Raw genomic sequence first — 15605 nt, forward strand, 5'->3', positions numbered from 1 at the left:
ACCAGCTTATTTTTGCTTTGAAGTCTGCCTAGGTGCACAAGTTGCAATTAATCCTGTCACAATAGATTCAACTTTCCCAGTGTACATAAAATTTGCTCATTATAGGAAGTCTGGACATTTTAAAAAATAAGATTAATCACACACATGGAAAACACTTCAGTAGAAACCACTGTTCTGCTTTTGTTTTGCTTCTTTTCAGTCCTCTTCCTGGGTGTAGAATTTTTGCTTTGTTTTGCTGTGTACATATGAACATGAAAAGTTCAAAGTGGAATATTATGTAAAAAACTGAGTAAAATCAATGCAAAAAGTCATTTTTTTAGAATTTCCACAGTGACTGAAACCTACTCTTCACAAGTACCAAGTCAGTGCTCATCTCCCCCAACATCTTCCGCAGGAAATGCGGCTTTTAAGCGTACACCTAGTTTACAAACACTGTGTATTTGTGCAGATGTTGCGGGAAGCCAAGGAGAAGGAGAAGCAGAGGCTGGCGCAGCAGCTCACGGCCGAGAGGACCGCACACTACGGGATGCTGTTTGATGAGTATCAGGGTTTGTCACACCTGGAAGCCCTGGAAATTCTGTCCAATGAAAGCGAAAGCAAGGTATGTCTGTCCTGGTCATTTGAAGTAGCATGCTCATGAATACGTCTTCTTTTTTTTTTTAATGTTTAAAAAAAATTTATTAAATACACATACACACACACACACACACACACACACACACAGGGTCCCTGTACTCATCTCCCACATTTGGGGTCTGAGGACTGTCTACTACATTAGAGGCATCTGGAGTGAATACATCTTCTTAAACATGAAAGAAAGCCTCCTTTTTAGAGCCTCATTGCTGTGCTGAGGTCACAGATACTGTCCAGCCTGATGACCCCCCTCAGGCTCCATATTATTTTCTCTCTATCCTGTGCCTAGCTGTTCCCCTTCACCAGCCCCAGGAGGGCCAGCATGATAGGAGTCATCACCACCCCCAACTCATGGCCCAAAAGGCCGTGCAAACCCTGGCTGTCAGCGCCTGGCCTGTGCCTCCCTTTGACGATGTAGTATCCAGATCAGAGGTGCCCTGCCAGGCCATGTCTTCATTCCTACCCAGTGGAGACAAAGCAGCTGGTATTTCTCCCAGACTGCAGGGTTCTAATATATTTAGTTTCATGGGTGATATAGTTATTTATTCACCCATTGGTTAGAATGCCTGGGCCACAAAGGGCAGGATTATCTTCCGGGGCGTTAAAGCTCTATTTAGTGATGCTCCTGAGCAGAGCTCTGGGAAATTACCTAACAGCCCTGCACATTCACACTCTCTGATCCCAAGAAAACAAACATGAATAGTGGAAGTCAGCAGGGTTGGTGATTTCTTTTATTTAAAAGGCTCTGTGTGCGTGTGTGTGTGTGTGTGTGTGTGTGTCCCCAGATGTGTGTGTTTTTATTTAACAAACACTTATATGGCATTTATATAATCATTAATCTAAGCACTTTAAAACTATTAACTCATTTAATTGTATATACTGCTCTTTTGTGAGTCAGGCTGACTGTAGTCTGGGGTGTTTTTGCAGTGGAGGCCACAGGGCAGTACCCTATGGACCTCCTGGGAGGGGCCATGGGCCATCCCAGTGACATTTACTGGGGGGAGAGGCAGGTCCTCAGACAGGAGGCTGAACTTGGAAGTAAGCCTTAGAAGCGAACAGTGATTTTTGACTCTCTGTTGGCCTTGTCTTCTTACATTTGGACTTAGGGGGGTTGAGACATTCTTGAAGCCCACCTAGTCAGGGAAAGATGACCTCTGCCATATAACAGGTAACCAAGAACCAAACAGGATGGACACACACACACACAAGATTACAGAATTATAAGTTACTATGTGTTTATTTCCTTTTTTGTTATCCGTCAGCCATCACTGACAGTCTTGTGGTTAAACTGTTAACGGATCATTTTTTTTAAAGCAAAATCATGACTCATGCAGATACCAAATGAACACAAATCAAAGAATTTACTTACCTCATTAATTAAATGAAAGAACCAGACAGATGTTATAACCGGTTCGAAGGAAAAGCCAAAGAAGCAAAAATTCATATGAAATAAAGCAATTTTGAAATGAATGTACAAATGGACACAAACCTGGTTTTTCCATAGAAGGAGAGGTTGTCCCTCCACTGGGCAAAATTCATTATTGTTTTGCACTGCTATCAGCTGTCTACATTTTACGGAGTTATAAAATTACTCCCATGGAATCAGAATCCAATAATCTGGTAAAGTGTGATCTGGAAAATGTAGTTTTCCACTGAAGCACAAACTTTTCCCTATAAAAGCAGGGTTTGGGGTCAGACATTATGTGATCAAATGCCACTCAGTAGCTGTATGGTTTTGGACCTGTCTTACCTCAGTCTCCTTATCTATGAAATGGGAATGCTAATCAACTTCGTAAAATTATTAAAAGAATTAAATGAGATAATCCATGTGAAGCTAGTTGCAGCATGCCTAATACATAATAAGCAGTCAATAAACGTTAGCTGCCATTTTATACATACACATGTATATGCATATATAATGTTGATGACATTTGATTTTTTAATATTTTTTTAATTTTTTTTTTTTTTTTTTTTTTATGGCTGTGTTGGGTCTTCGTTTCTGTGCGAGGGCTTTCTCTAGTTGCGGCAAGCGGGGGCCACTCTTCATCGCGGTGCGCGGGCCTCTCACTATCGCGGCCTCTCTTGTTGTGGAGCACAGGCTCCAGACGCGCAGGCTCAGCAACTGTGGCTCACGGGCCTAGTCGCTCCGCGGCATGTGGGAACCTCCCAGACCAGGGCTCAAACCCGTGTCCCCTGCATTGGCAGGCAGATTCTCAACCACTGCGCCACCAGGGAAGCCCGACATTTTATTTTTATATGCATTCTTATATATACATGTTATTATTATTGAAAACATTACAGGGGAGCATGGCGCCTTGAATCTATCACGGTGGTAGAGAGACATTCCACTCTGGCTGGTTCCAATGCAGGTCTAGCTGTAAAACAGCCCCAGGCCTCTAGAAAAGAGCCCCAAAGGACTGATGTTGCCAGGAAGGCAGTTTGGTCCCTGGAGGGGGGCATTTCCCTCTGTTGGCATACTGCTCCCACAAGCTCTGCTTTCTTTCCCCAGCCTGGAGATTTTCGTAGTTTTCATAGTGAGAAATGCAGAACTTTTTCTTGGCTTAGTAATAATAGTTACTGGGTGTTATAATAAATAGTCCTAAAAATATATGGGTCAAAAACAGTAAGAGTTCTCCACACTCCTGTGACAGTCCAAGGTACGAGTGTCTGGTCAGCAGGCAGCTTTCCAGCTTTTAGGGATCCAGAAGCCGGGCTCTGTCCATCTTGTGGCTCCACTAGTCCCAGCCTAATACTCACAGGCTCCTGGCAAGAATACAAATGGAGACCCTACTGGGGTTGTCAGATTTAGCAAATAAAAATACAGGATGACTAATAAAATTTTAACTTTGGATAAACAATGAATTCTTTCTTAGTATAAATATGTCCTATGCAATATTTGAGATACACACTTATACCAAGAAAACATTCAATGTTTATCTGGAATTCAAATTCAATCAGACATCCTATATTTTATCTGGCAACACTGCACATACCAAATATTTAAAAGCTAAAGAGCTTTTGGAAACAAACTCTTAAAGAAAATATATTCTGTCATCCTTCCTTGACAAATGTACTTTCAGAATGGCCTGGAAGGCCAGGTTCCCATTTAGAATTCTCAGACTCCTCAAATTTTCATATCACCCTCCTGCCTGCTCTCTTCCCTTTATCTCCAGCTGTCTGTTGCTTCAAGGACCCTCATTGACACGAGTGAGGATGCCCCAGTTCAAGTGCCATCCACATCCCCTGCAAACGGCCACCTTTGTCCATCCCTTGGGCCTAGGAGTGCACACTCCAGTGGATGGTCCCACCATAAGGAGCACAGCCTGGGAATGAGGTCCATATAGACTGTGGACCACACTCCAGTGGATGGTCCCACCATAGGGAATACAGCCTGGGGAAGAGGTCCATACAGATCATGAAAGGGAACTTTCAGTCACCTGGAGAGTGATCTAGAAGTGGGAGTGTGGGTTCTGGGTGGGCACATCCCTTTGGCCCTGTGGACTCCCCTATGACCAAGTCTAATGTATTGGATTTCACTGTCCTCTAGGGCCTTGTTGTCTTCTTCATCCCACCAGCATAAGGAGAGAGAATATAGAGGGGACGTTCCCATTTGTTAAAAACTTTAACCCAGAAATGGTACACATCTCGTCTGCTAACATTCCATTGGCTGAAACTTAGACAGGGTGTACAGAATTATAAGGAATCATTACTACCTACTAGATTGATTCTAGGATGGCAACAGGCATGGCAACGTGCTGTACTATAAATCTTAAGGAAAAACTAATATTTTTATTGCCATTATACTCAATACTTAACCAAAACAGTAAACAAGAATCCTCAAAATGACACACCACACCCCCTTTCAGGGAAAAGATTTACAAGGCAGACTGTTTACCTTTGTGTCCCTGACAACACTTAAGCACAGTGCCAAGCATATAGTCAGCATTCCATGAATATTGAGGAATGCATGATTATTTATTATTTATTATCGGATTGAAGTAAAGATTTAATGCACATCGTGCTAGCATAATGGAATGAACTAGGAGGAAGCAAAAGAGATGCTGTAATAGAAAGATGCTGACCAAAGAGTACTTCACTAAAAAGAACCCTTCCTGGGAGATGCCAAAAGCATAAAACCCCAATGCATTCACTCCTGGAGGATGGCTACCCTCGGAAGACACAGAGAAACCAAGAGGCCCCATATGTGTGTATACATTTTCACTAAGCGTTGTACTTTAACATTTATTCAATTACCCATTTTTCTTTACTCTGAGAAAAGTGCTGTTTAGAAAATATATCTGGACCATAAAGATATGATGTGGGCATATCTAGGACCGTGAGCCCTAAACATGAGTGTATGAGCTGAAATGAAGACTCTGAAGAGGTCAGGGCAGAAGGGAGTGGTGGCGGCCAGCATGCAGGGAGCATTACTTGTACCTGCTGAACTCGGCGCCTAATGGGTTTTGTGTTGATGACTTCCCCCTGAACTTCCTCTCAGAGCCTTGGTGCCAGTTGCATTACGTCCTGCTGATGTGCATTAGCAACTTTTAGGGAAATGGTGTCTGGCCTCGGCGATGCCCTCTTTAACTCTCTCACTCATCTGGACTGCAAGTCTACTACCATAATCAATATTAAAACACAATCCAAAGAGTATGGCAGCTTCTCTGCTGGCTCTCCCTCCAGGGCAAGTGTTTGACCTGCAGAATGAAAAATTTTAAACCTTACTACTTTATAGTCAGACTTCACTTTTTATATGGTTCTCCATGCACTGTGACCATCTTGGAAATTCAAATGGTCTTCAGATTCACAGAGGTTGACTGACCATCTGTACAAATAATTTTTAAGTGTTGATGAAGGACAGTTTCAAAAGAGGGGTTCTGAAGACAGTGAACAGGGAGCACACCAGCTTAAGAATCATCCTCTGTGCAGTATCCCTGCCCACCCTCTCGCCTCCCCAAGGGGCCTTGCAGCCCCCTTGCTGGAAACCCCCTACTGTCACTACACTCACACCTGGTGTGGCTGTTACCTGTTCACATGGGCCTCCCTCCTTGAGACTGTAAGATCTCTGAGAAGAAAAATGTATCTTGTACGCTTTTGTAATCCCAATACAATAAAACATCTAGCAAGTGTATTTGTATGTATGTCTGTGATATACATACAACTATTTATATATTTGTTTACATACACTTTTTTATTGAAGTATAGTTGCTTTACAATATTGTTAAAGTTTGTTTGTTAGTTTGTTAGTTTCAGGTGTACAGCAAAGTGACTCAGTTATTTTTTTCAGATTATATTCCATTATAGGTTATTACAAGATATTAAGTATAATTCTCTGTGCTGTATAGTAAATCTTTGTTACTCATCTATTTTACATGTAGTAGTTTATATCTGTTAATCCCATACTCCTCCCTCCCTCTCCCCTTTGGTAACCATAAGTTTGTTTTCTGTCTTACATATATGTTTGTTTACATTATATATATAATTTATTGACCATCACAATAAGTACTCCTGAGTACATCATTTCATTTAACCTTCAAAACAGTCTTATAAGGTAGATGCTATAAGTTCTCATTTTAGAGATAAGAGAACTGAGTCACAGAAAGGTTAAGTAAATTACCCAAAGTCACATAATTAATAAGTGAAGAGCTGATATTTGAATCCAGGGTTGACACCAAGGTATGTTTTCAGCCACTATGACAGAAGAGCTACCACCAACATTTACTTAGCATCTGCTGTTTGCACTTGTACAATGTTTTTCACATTCGTTATTTCATTTATCCCACAAAGGATCACAGTGAAGTGTGGCTGTCAGTTTAAAACAGAAAACTTCCTTTGGGTGTATACCCAGAAGTGGAATTGCTGGATCACATGGTAGATCTATTTTTAATTTTTTGAGGAAGCCACAAACAGGATTTTGAAGAGATATATGCACTCCCATGTTTATTGCGTTAGTCACAATAGCCAAGATATGGAAACATCCTAAATGCCCATCAACAGATGAATGGATTAAAAAAGGTATGAGATATATACACAATAGAATATTATTCAGCCATGAGAAAGGAGGACATCCTGCCATTTGCGACAACATGGTTGGACCTTGAGCACCTTTTGCTAAGTGAGATAAGCATGATATCACTTATACGTGGAATCTCAAAAAAGTCAAACTCATAAAAAACAGTAAAATGGTGGTTAGCAGGGGTTTGGGGGGAGGATAAGATAGATGTTACTTAGGGGTACAAACTTGCAAAAGTAGTAAATAAGCCATAGAGATCTAATGTGTAGTATGAGGCATATGGACAACAGTATTGTACTATAATCATCAAACTTGCTAAGAGACTACAATTTTAATTGTCTCAACCACTAAAAAGAAAGTATAATTATGTAATGTGATAGAGGTGCTAAATATCGCTACAGTGGCAATCATATTACAATATACACATGTATCAAATTAACACGTTATACACCTTAAATTTACACAATGTTATCTGTCAAATATATTCAATTAAAAACATGAGAAAACTGAGGCCCAAGGAGCTTATGTAACTTACCCGAAGTTGCACAGTTACTAGGCGGTTAAATCCAACATTCAACCCAGTGTTACCTCCCACACCATGAATCACCTGGGAGAACTGGGCACAGCTGTACGTAAAAATCATTAATGAGAAGAAACGATGACAGTTATGCTGACCTATTTCTTTTTTTCAGGTTCAGTCATTTTTAGCATCACTTGATGGAGAGAAGCTGGAAGTCTTAAAAAATGACCTAATTTCCATTAAAGACATCTTTGCAGCCAAGGAATTAGAGAATGAAGAGAATCAAGAAGTGCAAGGTAAAGGAAAATAACCACTTAAATAGCAAGACAAACGATTGGTACCGTCCTTAAGAAACTGCTGTTAATAAGCACAGCCCTTTGAACAGGGGAGAATTACTTAATTCAGGTGCTCCTCCTGCCCACTTCCAAACTCTCTGTGCATCTGCTCTTGTCACAGGAGCTGGTCACATTGACCTATGGTCCTCCTGTCCTTTGGGTGGGAACTCCTGAGTGAGGCACCTTTATTTCTCTGGTGTCCCTGGCATGTCACAGGCACACAGCAAATGCATCTGGTCAAGTGAACAAAGAGCACAGTGCACTCAACAGGGCCCTGATGACTAGAGTTTATGCTCCAGTGTCTGATTTTTTGCCTGCATGTGGAAGTTGTTGAATGTGGTTGATGTTGATGGTGGGCAGGTCTTTCAATGGATTTCTTTTCATATTTTTCTTCTTCCTTTTCATTTCTGTGTGTAGGAGTTAGGGTGTATTTGTAAGTGGCCTACACTTCACCCAAAAAGTACAAAGGCACACGGTGCATCAAGGCGTGATTTGTCAGGTTTGATTGATTTAGGCAATCACTAAAGTGAGCCAGGTACGCGCTCCCAATACTCTTCCAGCCAGATGATGACATGACCCCAAGGAGACTAGAACCTATTTTGTGAGAAGCAAGGCTTCCTTGAGAGAGGAAAAGAGGTTCCCAAAGTTGGACATACTTAATGATTAAGTTGTCCATTTGGGAGTAGAATATAGTAAAGCATTTGCTGTGTACATGGAGAGTGATTGATGTCATCACCAAGCACTAGACAGTTGTTTCACCTAGGTTACGCTGAAAACTTAAGCAACCTTGGACACGCAAGGCTGGCTTCTCCTGGGATCATCTGAAGGGTCTTATTTGCAACATTTTCACTACTTACTTGCTATTTGTCCTTGAACAAGTTATATAACCTTTCTGAAATTCAGTATCTTACCTGTAAAATGGAGACAGTGATACCTATTCCTGAGGGCTATTGTAAGGATCAAATTAGATAATATACGCAAAAACATATTACAGAGCCTGGCACACAGAACTGCTCGAAGTGTTAGCTGTTATTATTATTAAAAGTGCTAACACAATTCCAGGAAAATAGTAAAGATGCAATAAGTTATAGCTTTTATTTACAATTGTACTTGTGATAATGTACATGCATATCATCCACTCTCTGGAAGCATTTTGTGCCCAGACGTGTTACATATCTTTAATCAAAGCTCAAACACAAGAGCGCAAATGCTTCAGCCTAGATGCTCAGGGCAAAATTATTCTAAGCATTTGCAAACTGTCTTTTAAATACTATCTCCCGCTTTAGCCCCACATGCTGACCTTATGTGCCTTCAGTTTAATGAGATTTATGCTCACTGCATCAAAATAGAAGAATCAATTATACTGAAGCATAGGAAAAGGTCAATATCAAAGAGACAGTTGGAGAACAATGTTTTTGAGTATTTGTGTGTTTCTACAAAGTCACAAAGGATGACAATCTTGTCTTTGCTTTAATAATGAAGAAACTAAGATACTAGCTGTCAAAGGTCATGCAGCTAGTATTCTGAACCCAAGATGAACTAATGTAGATGCCCCTTTTCCAGAGTAACAATCACCAAAAAGATGCAGGCTATTTTTCTTCAGTTTATGATGCCTGAGGTAGACCTTTGCCTTATTGGGGGTGTCATTCAGAATGGATAAAAACAGGATCCCAAATTCTCCCTAACATCAAAGAAATATTGTTTCCAGTGTAAGTTAATGCAGTATGGCATCCCCAACTAGTGCAATTTCTTGGAGAGAAAACTTGATTCGATACTGTTAAATAGAAAATGTTAGTACATGTGTTATGTTCCAGTCTTAATATAGAGCTTCAGTAAATGGAGATTTTTGAATATGACCAAAAAAAAAAAAAAAATTGAAGTCCTGAACAGCATGCTTAAGAAATGGTAGATTAATCTCTCTTTAAGTGATGGAACCCTGTTACCTCCCATAATATGTCCATTTTCCTAAAGGGCAGCTCCAGATTATCAAAACACAATTAATTTTAATTAACTTAATTTAATAATTAAATGTCATTTAAACACCTAAAGAAGAATGGGAGAGAAGAACAGCAGGGTTGTCATTAAATCAATCCAATATGATGGAGTGTTACAACTCCAGAAAGGTGAGGGATTAATTAAAAGCTGTCGAGAGCAATCTCATTAGTGAGGGTGAGCAGGCAATCCAGGAGCAAAATTCTGGGAGAAACCACAGCATTCTCATCATATTTTTTCTTCTAAGCACTTGCATTCCTAAAAGCCCCCTAACACCCAAATAATTTATTTGGTACTCTTAGAAAATGTAATAAACTGTCATTTTTAGATAAATTTAATATTGGGCCCCTCTGCATTTAATAACATTAGCTAATGATTTGCATGTTTGTCCTACCAGCAGAGTGTAATTTTATCACACTGCCGTGGGTCTCTAATTTGGTTTACCACTGTTGTGAAGAGATTTTTAAAAGATATTTTCTCTTTTTATTGACTTGGTGAAGATCTTCTCGGCCACACGTACAGACCAAGAATTGTAGTAATAGGTATTGTTTGTTGCAACATTCTTTAACATCTGTTTTTTATTTACATCCATTTTTCTCTGTGATGATTTTCCTAAAATATCTGCTACAAGTTATTGGTGTATTTCTCTGTCTTACAGAACGAACGCACATTTAAAAGCTGGAGCTACAGAGAGTACGTGTATCCTAATTTAGTGTTGATTACTCTCAAATATTTTTAATCTCCCTATGTTTATATCTTTGTAACACTTAACAATATAGTTTATATAAAACTCTAGTGTTTACAAAATACTTACACATTTGTTGTATTATTTGCTCCTTACAATAACACTAGAGTAGATGGTTGGGTTTTATTATCCTATAATTACAGAGGAGGAAATAGAGGCTAAGAAGCCCTGTGACTGGCCCCAGGTCACAGAGCCACTAGTGCAGGAGCTGGGGAAGAACCTCCACGTCCTCAGCCTCAGGCCAGGGCTCTCTCTGCCCTGCAGCACTGCCTCACGCGGATGAGAAGGACCAGGCAGTTTGGAAACCAGACCCCAAGGGAGTTGCCCCTCTTACTTGGCCTACGGAGAGAGGATGAGACCAAGATCTCTGCCCAGCAGAGAGAGAATCTCAGCTTTTGATGGCCTCTCCCTCTCTCTCTCTCTCGCTCTCATTCTCTCTCTGACTCTGTAGCCCTGTAGCTCTCCCTTTGTACATGTGACTAAAGCCTTCTCATTTTTGAAGGCTCTGTTCAGGCATCACCTCCTCCATAAAGGTTTCTTAATACCCCTGAGAACTGGATCAAGTGTTGCAGAAGACCGCTCCGTCTGAGCACTTGCTTTATGGGTTTTATGATTTGCTTGTATCAGCTTCACTGTGAACAAAGACAGCCATCTCTGCCTCTACCGCAAGGCACATGCCTCCCTCCGCCTGTGGCGGTCACCCTGTCCTCCTTGCTGTCCCTGAGCAAGCCAGGCACACTCCCTCCTGGACTTGACCCTGGCAGTGCCTCTGCCTGGAAGGCTCTTCCCCTGATCTGTGTGGCTCATCCCTCTCCTCCTCTGGGTTATTACTCAAAAGCCATTTTCTCAGCTCCTCTCCATTTGAAATTCCTAACCCCCAGCTGTCCCTATTCCTCTTCCTTGATTTATACTTCTCCATACAACTTCTCACCTGACATATATGTTTTACTTCTCTAGTTTGTTTATTGACCTGCTCCCCAATGAGAATATATAAATTCTAGGTGATGATAAACTGATGAGGCCAAATTCTTTGAACAAAGACCTACCAGTTATCCTGGCTGTCTTCACAAGCTGCTGATTAACCATTTTGTCTCTAAAACAGAAATAAGCACAAGCAGACAAGTGTTAGATACAGTATTTCTCACATAGCTTAGTCCTCTCTGAAGCTACTGCCTTCACCCACTAACATAGGCCATGGTATTTTCTTCTCAGAGGGTTTCTGAGATCATGTAATAAGGCCAGATGAATGATGCTTTTATCCCTCCACCACCGCCCCAAACTGGTGATACAATCCATTGTGAAATCAATTCTTTAGCACTTATAAGAAACTTTGAAAATGGCCTCAACTTGTAGATACAAATGAGAGATATAAAATTGTAACTTTTAAAGATCTCTCCTCTTTATTGCCCACCAATAATATTAAGTTATTTTTATTTCATGATATATATATAACATGTTGTATTATAGATAATCAATATATTAGTATCGATGGTATAATATATTAGTAAATTATTTATTCAATAAATATTCATTTTAACACCTGTTATGTTCCAGGCACTGTGTTAGATGCTCTGGATTCAGGAATGAGCAAAACAAATATTGTCTGTATCCTTAGGTAGCTTCCAATCTGAAGGGAAGACATATCATTACGAAGTATTGTAGGACCAGGCAGGTGTCCTAGGAAACCGTGGGAAATTTCTCCAGAGATATAATGTTGTTATAAGTATTAAGATATAAGTAGATGATCCATGGAGACTAATTCTGCTTGCTCAGCACTGTGGCTCTGTGGACCTAAAAGGGTACCCTGAGTATCATTAAGGGTTGCAATGCTAAGCATAACAGTACCGTAAGTCATAAACACAGTGTTGTCCCAGGGCTCTCAAGCCTGAGAAGGGTCATTCATTTGTTCATTCAGTCACTCAGCAAACAGCTACTGACCACCCATAGCTGTGAACAAGACCAGTAGGTCCCTCCCTGCCCTCATGTGCCCTTCGGGCCAGCGCAGGGGTGCCCCAGCTAGAGCTGCAAGCATCAAGGCTCCACCAGCCCCTCTCCCAGCTGCAGCCTGCTGCCTCACCTCTGTGCTCATACACGGGCACAGCTTGTCTTTGCCCAGCGGCTGGAGGGCGGGCTGCTGCTGCCCCCACTTATACTCTGACTGCGGGCTCTAAGGTTGGGGGAGCTGCCACATTCTGAAGGATGAAGAATAACTCATGCTTCTTACTTCTGTCATTTTCTATTTCCAGGGATAGAAGAAAAGGGAGAAGAATTTGCTAGCATGCTTACAGAGCTTCTCTTTGAATTGCATGTTGCAGCCACGCCTGACAAACTCAATAAGGTCAGCACCATATGAATCTCAGTTTTTGCTCGTTGGTTTTTTTTTTTTTTTAAAAGGTCTCGGTTGTAAAATCCTGAAATCCACCTGAAATAGAAAAACCGCAAGTCCCAATGGCACGTGGCAGGAGGGGAGTCCCAGGTCAGTAATTAAGATTCGAGGAGGCAACATCATGAAATGTGACGGCAGAGAACGTGCTAGGCTGTGTTGTGAGACCTGCGTTTTAGTTGCAGTTTCACTGGTAATTACCTTGTGACCTTGAACAAGTCGTTTCTCCTTAAAATAGGGTCTTAGATCAGTGGTTATCCTCAGCCTAGAGGAGGAAAGAAGGTGCAGAATCACCAAAGGGCTTTTTCAAATTCCATCTCCCCTCCGCTCGAAAGTGACATGCCAGCATTAGGCAGAGAAAGCACATCTGCCAGAGCCAGGCCACTCACACAACACCGCCCACTGGAAAGCTGGTGCTTCGACGTGTCTAAGACCATCTGAGCTTTCACTGTCTGGGTTCCTCTGAGAGTATCACTGGATGTTTTGCAAGTTCCTACAAGGTCTTGCTATGGCATTTCTTAATGAAGTCACTGATCATTAATTACTTAAAACTGTCATTTTTTCCCATTCTCTCTCTCTTTCTTCTCTTTTTTTTTTGAATTTTTGAATTTTATTTTATTATACAGCAGGTTGTTATTAGTCCTCCATTTTATACACATCAGTGTATACATGTCAATCCCAGTCTCCCAGTTCATCCCACCACCACCCCCTCTCTTTCTTCTCTTTAGCGATCAGTGGTTGACACAGGTCCTCACTCATCAAGGTGGGTGAGGAAAGGGCAGACTGAGGCAGTGAGGTGGAGAGATGAGCAATTTCTTTATCTCTGATAGAGGTCACTGATTCTGGCAGGTCAGTGACTTGAACACAGCAGGGAAATTGCCTCATTCATCTCCACACAGCACCTGCCGCAGCTCAGAGAGTGTGTGTGGTGCCTCCAAGGTCTCACTGGCTTATTTACATAGGTAAACCTTTGTCCCTAAAAGAGGACACACCAAGCATGGTTTGTTAGGTTTTGTCTCCCCTAATCTTCTCCCCCATTAACTTGCCATCAACACCATGACACATTAAACTTTGACATGCAATTTTCAAATGAGAAGTAAGTTTCGCATAAGCTCAGATGCAACTTAAGCAAACAGCTTAAACTATAATATAAAAGCTAGTGAGTCTGCCCTTTCAAAATTCAGGGAGTAACAGATAGGGAAGGTGGTTTCTGCTTGTTTGAAAACTTTTAAGGCCACAAGTTGCTCAAACTGCACTCACGTGAAGTGAAACTCATCACAGTTCTTCTCTTGTTCCCACCCCCCGACCCTGCCCTGAGAGGTTCTGGAATGGCTGGAGAGGAGCAGAGCCATCCTTCATCTTGCGACGTGATACATTATTAGGTTCATGAAATATTAAGGGCTTCTTGAGACATAGCAGATGAGGAAATTTGCTTTAGCAATGACCCTGGCTAAATTTCATATATATGAATATATATATGAAATTTTATAGTTGGTCACAAAAAGTGAAAAATATACTATGGCTTTTCCAAAGTGACGGTCATTTTTATTCTTATCTGAGTATCATTTTATTTTTTTTTATAGATTTTATTTATTTATTTATTTATTTTTTGGCCGCATTGGGTCTTCTGTTGCTGTGCACAGGCTTTCTCTAGTTGCGGTGAGCGGGGGCTACTCTTGTTGCGGAGCACAGGCTCTAGGCGTGCAGGCTTCAGTAGTTGTGGCACATGGGCTTCAGTAGTTGTGGCTCGCGGGCTCTAGAGCACAGGCTCAGTAGTTGTGGCACACGGGCTTAGTTGCTCCGCGGCATGTGGGATCTTCCTGGACCAGGGCTCGAACCCGTGCCCCCTGCATTGGCAGGCGGATTCTTAACCACTGCACCACCAGGGAAGCCCTGAGTATCATTTTAGAATACTTTCCAAAAATTCCTCTGGCCCTGCAGTTTTCTCTCCATACGTTCTTTCTATTCTGTCCCTTTTTCTTACTGTATTTTTTACCAGAAAGCAACAGCAAGGTGTTTTTAAGGTAGTTGAGGAATTGCCCCATCACTCTTTAAATGTACAGAGAACCACCCTTGATGGTTTAGGGTTTGATCCAAGTCGTGGGATTGGCTTTTGTGTCTCCATATTTGTACAATAAACGTATTGCTTTGGTTGCGGGCCTTTGCAGGCCATGAAAAAAGCTCATGACTGGGTGGAAGAGGATCAAACCGTGGTGCCAGTAGACGTGGCCGAAGAGTCAGAGGACAAAACAAAGAAGGAAGAAAAGGAAGAGAAACCTGAAAACCCAGAAGAAGACAAGAAGGAAGAAAGGAAAACTAAGACAGTCGAGGTAAACGCATTACAGATCGTCGGCCTAAAGAGTAGTAATATTATGTTCATTTTATTAGCAGCCTAATTTTAAGTGAAGCAAAGCCATTTCATTTTCATTTATACCCTATTCCACACTATAGAAATATGAGTATTAATGTAATAAACACTAAAATTTCTCTATACCAGGACATTTCGTGATTTAGCATAGATATAGTAGCTTTCCTCCATAGCATTACAGTTATAATTTAAAGGAAAAAAGATCTTTAAGAACATAGTTGATTTATCTTTAGGGTAAAATTCCATCTTATATGCAAATTTGTAACCATAACAGGTCCTTATGCCCCATAACTAATGAGGTAATTGAAGCTTTTTCCAAAAAAGAATTTCATTGCCACAGTTTTTATTCTGCAGTTTAATAAATTTATATGTGCATAATTTATAATCTGCCTATGTTCAAAAATGAGTTTGTAATAAATACATTTTACATTGAATTTTAATTTTAGAGAAAGAAAGTTTCAAATTAGATCGCTCTAAAGAAAAATGCCCACTGAGGTCTGTTCAATTCAGCCTCCCTTCCACACGCTTTCACGAGTACCTGTCTGTTGTGTGCCCAGCACTACTCTGAGAACTGGGGACCCAGCTGTGAAGAAGGCTTGTTATGTCCCTGGGACCT

General features: G+C 41.1%; 1 protein-coding gene across 4 annotated transcripts in view; it reads left to right on the forward strand.

Moving 5' to 3' along the window:
- FAM114A1 (family with sequence similarity 114 member A1) overlaps nt 1-15605 on the forward strand; it is a 61605-nt gene that overhangs the window by 36775 nt on the left and 9225 nt on the right. For all 4 annotated transcript variants that reach the window (XM_061191322.1, XM_061191321.1, XM_061191325.1 and 1 more), the window contains exons 7-10: nt 449-601; nt 7339-7462; nt 12485-12576; nt 14790-14951. In XM_061191322.1, coding sequence (XP_061047305.1) covers nt 449-601; nt 7339-7462; nt 12485-12576; nt 14790-14951 — 531 coding nt within the window. The remainder of the gene's footprint in view (nt 1-448; nt 602-7338; nt 7463-12484; nt 12577-14789; nt 14952-15605) is intronic.

The sequence above is a fragment of the Eubalaena glacialis genome, chromosome 5 (genome assembly GCF_028564815.1).
Source record: "Eubalaena glacialis isolate mEubGla1 chromosome 5, mEubGla1.1.hap2.+ XY, whole genome shotgun sequence".
In the NCBI taxonomy this organism is placed as follows: domain Eukaryota; kingdom Metazoa; phylum Chordata; class Mammalia; order Artiodactyla; family Balaenidae; genus Eubalaena; species Eubalaena glacialis.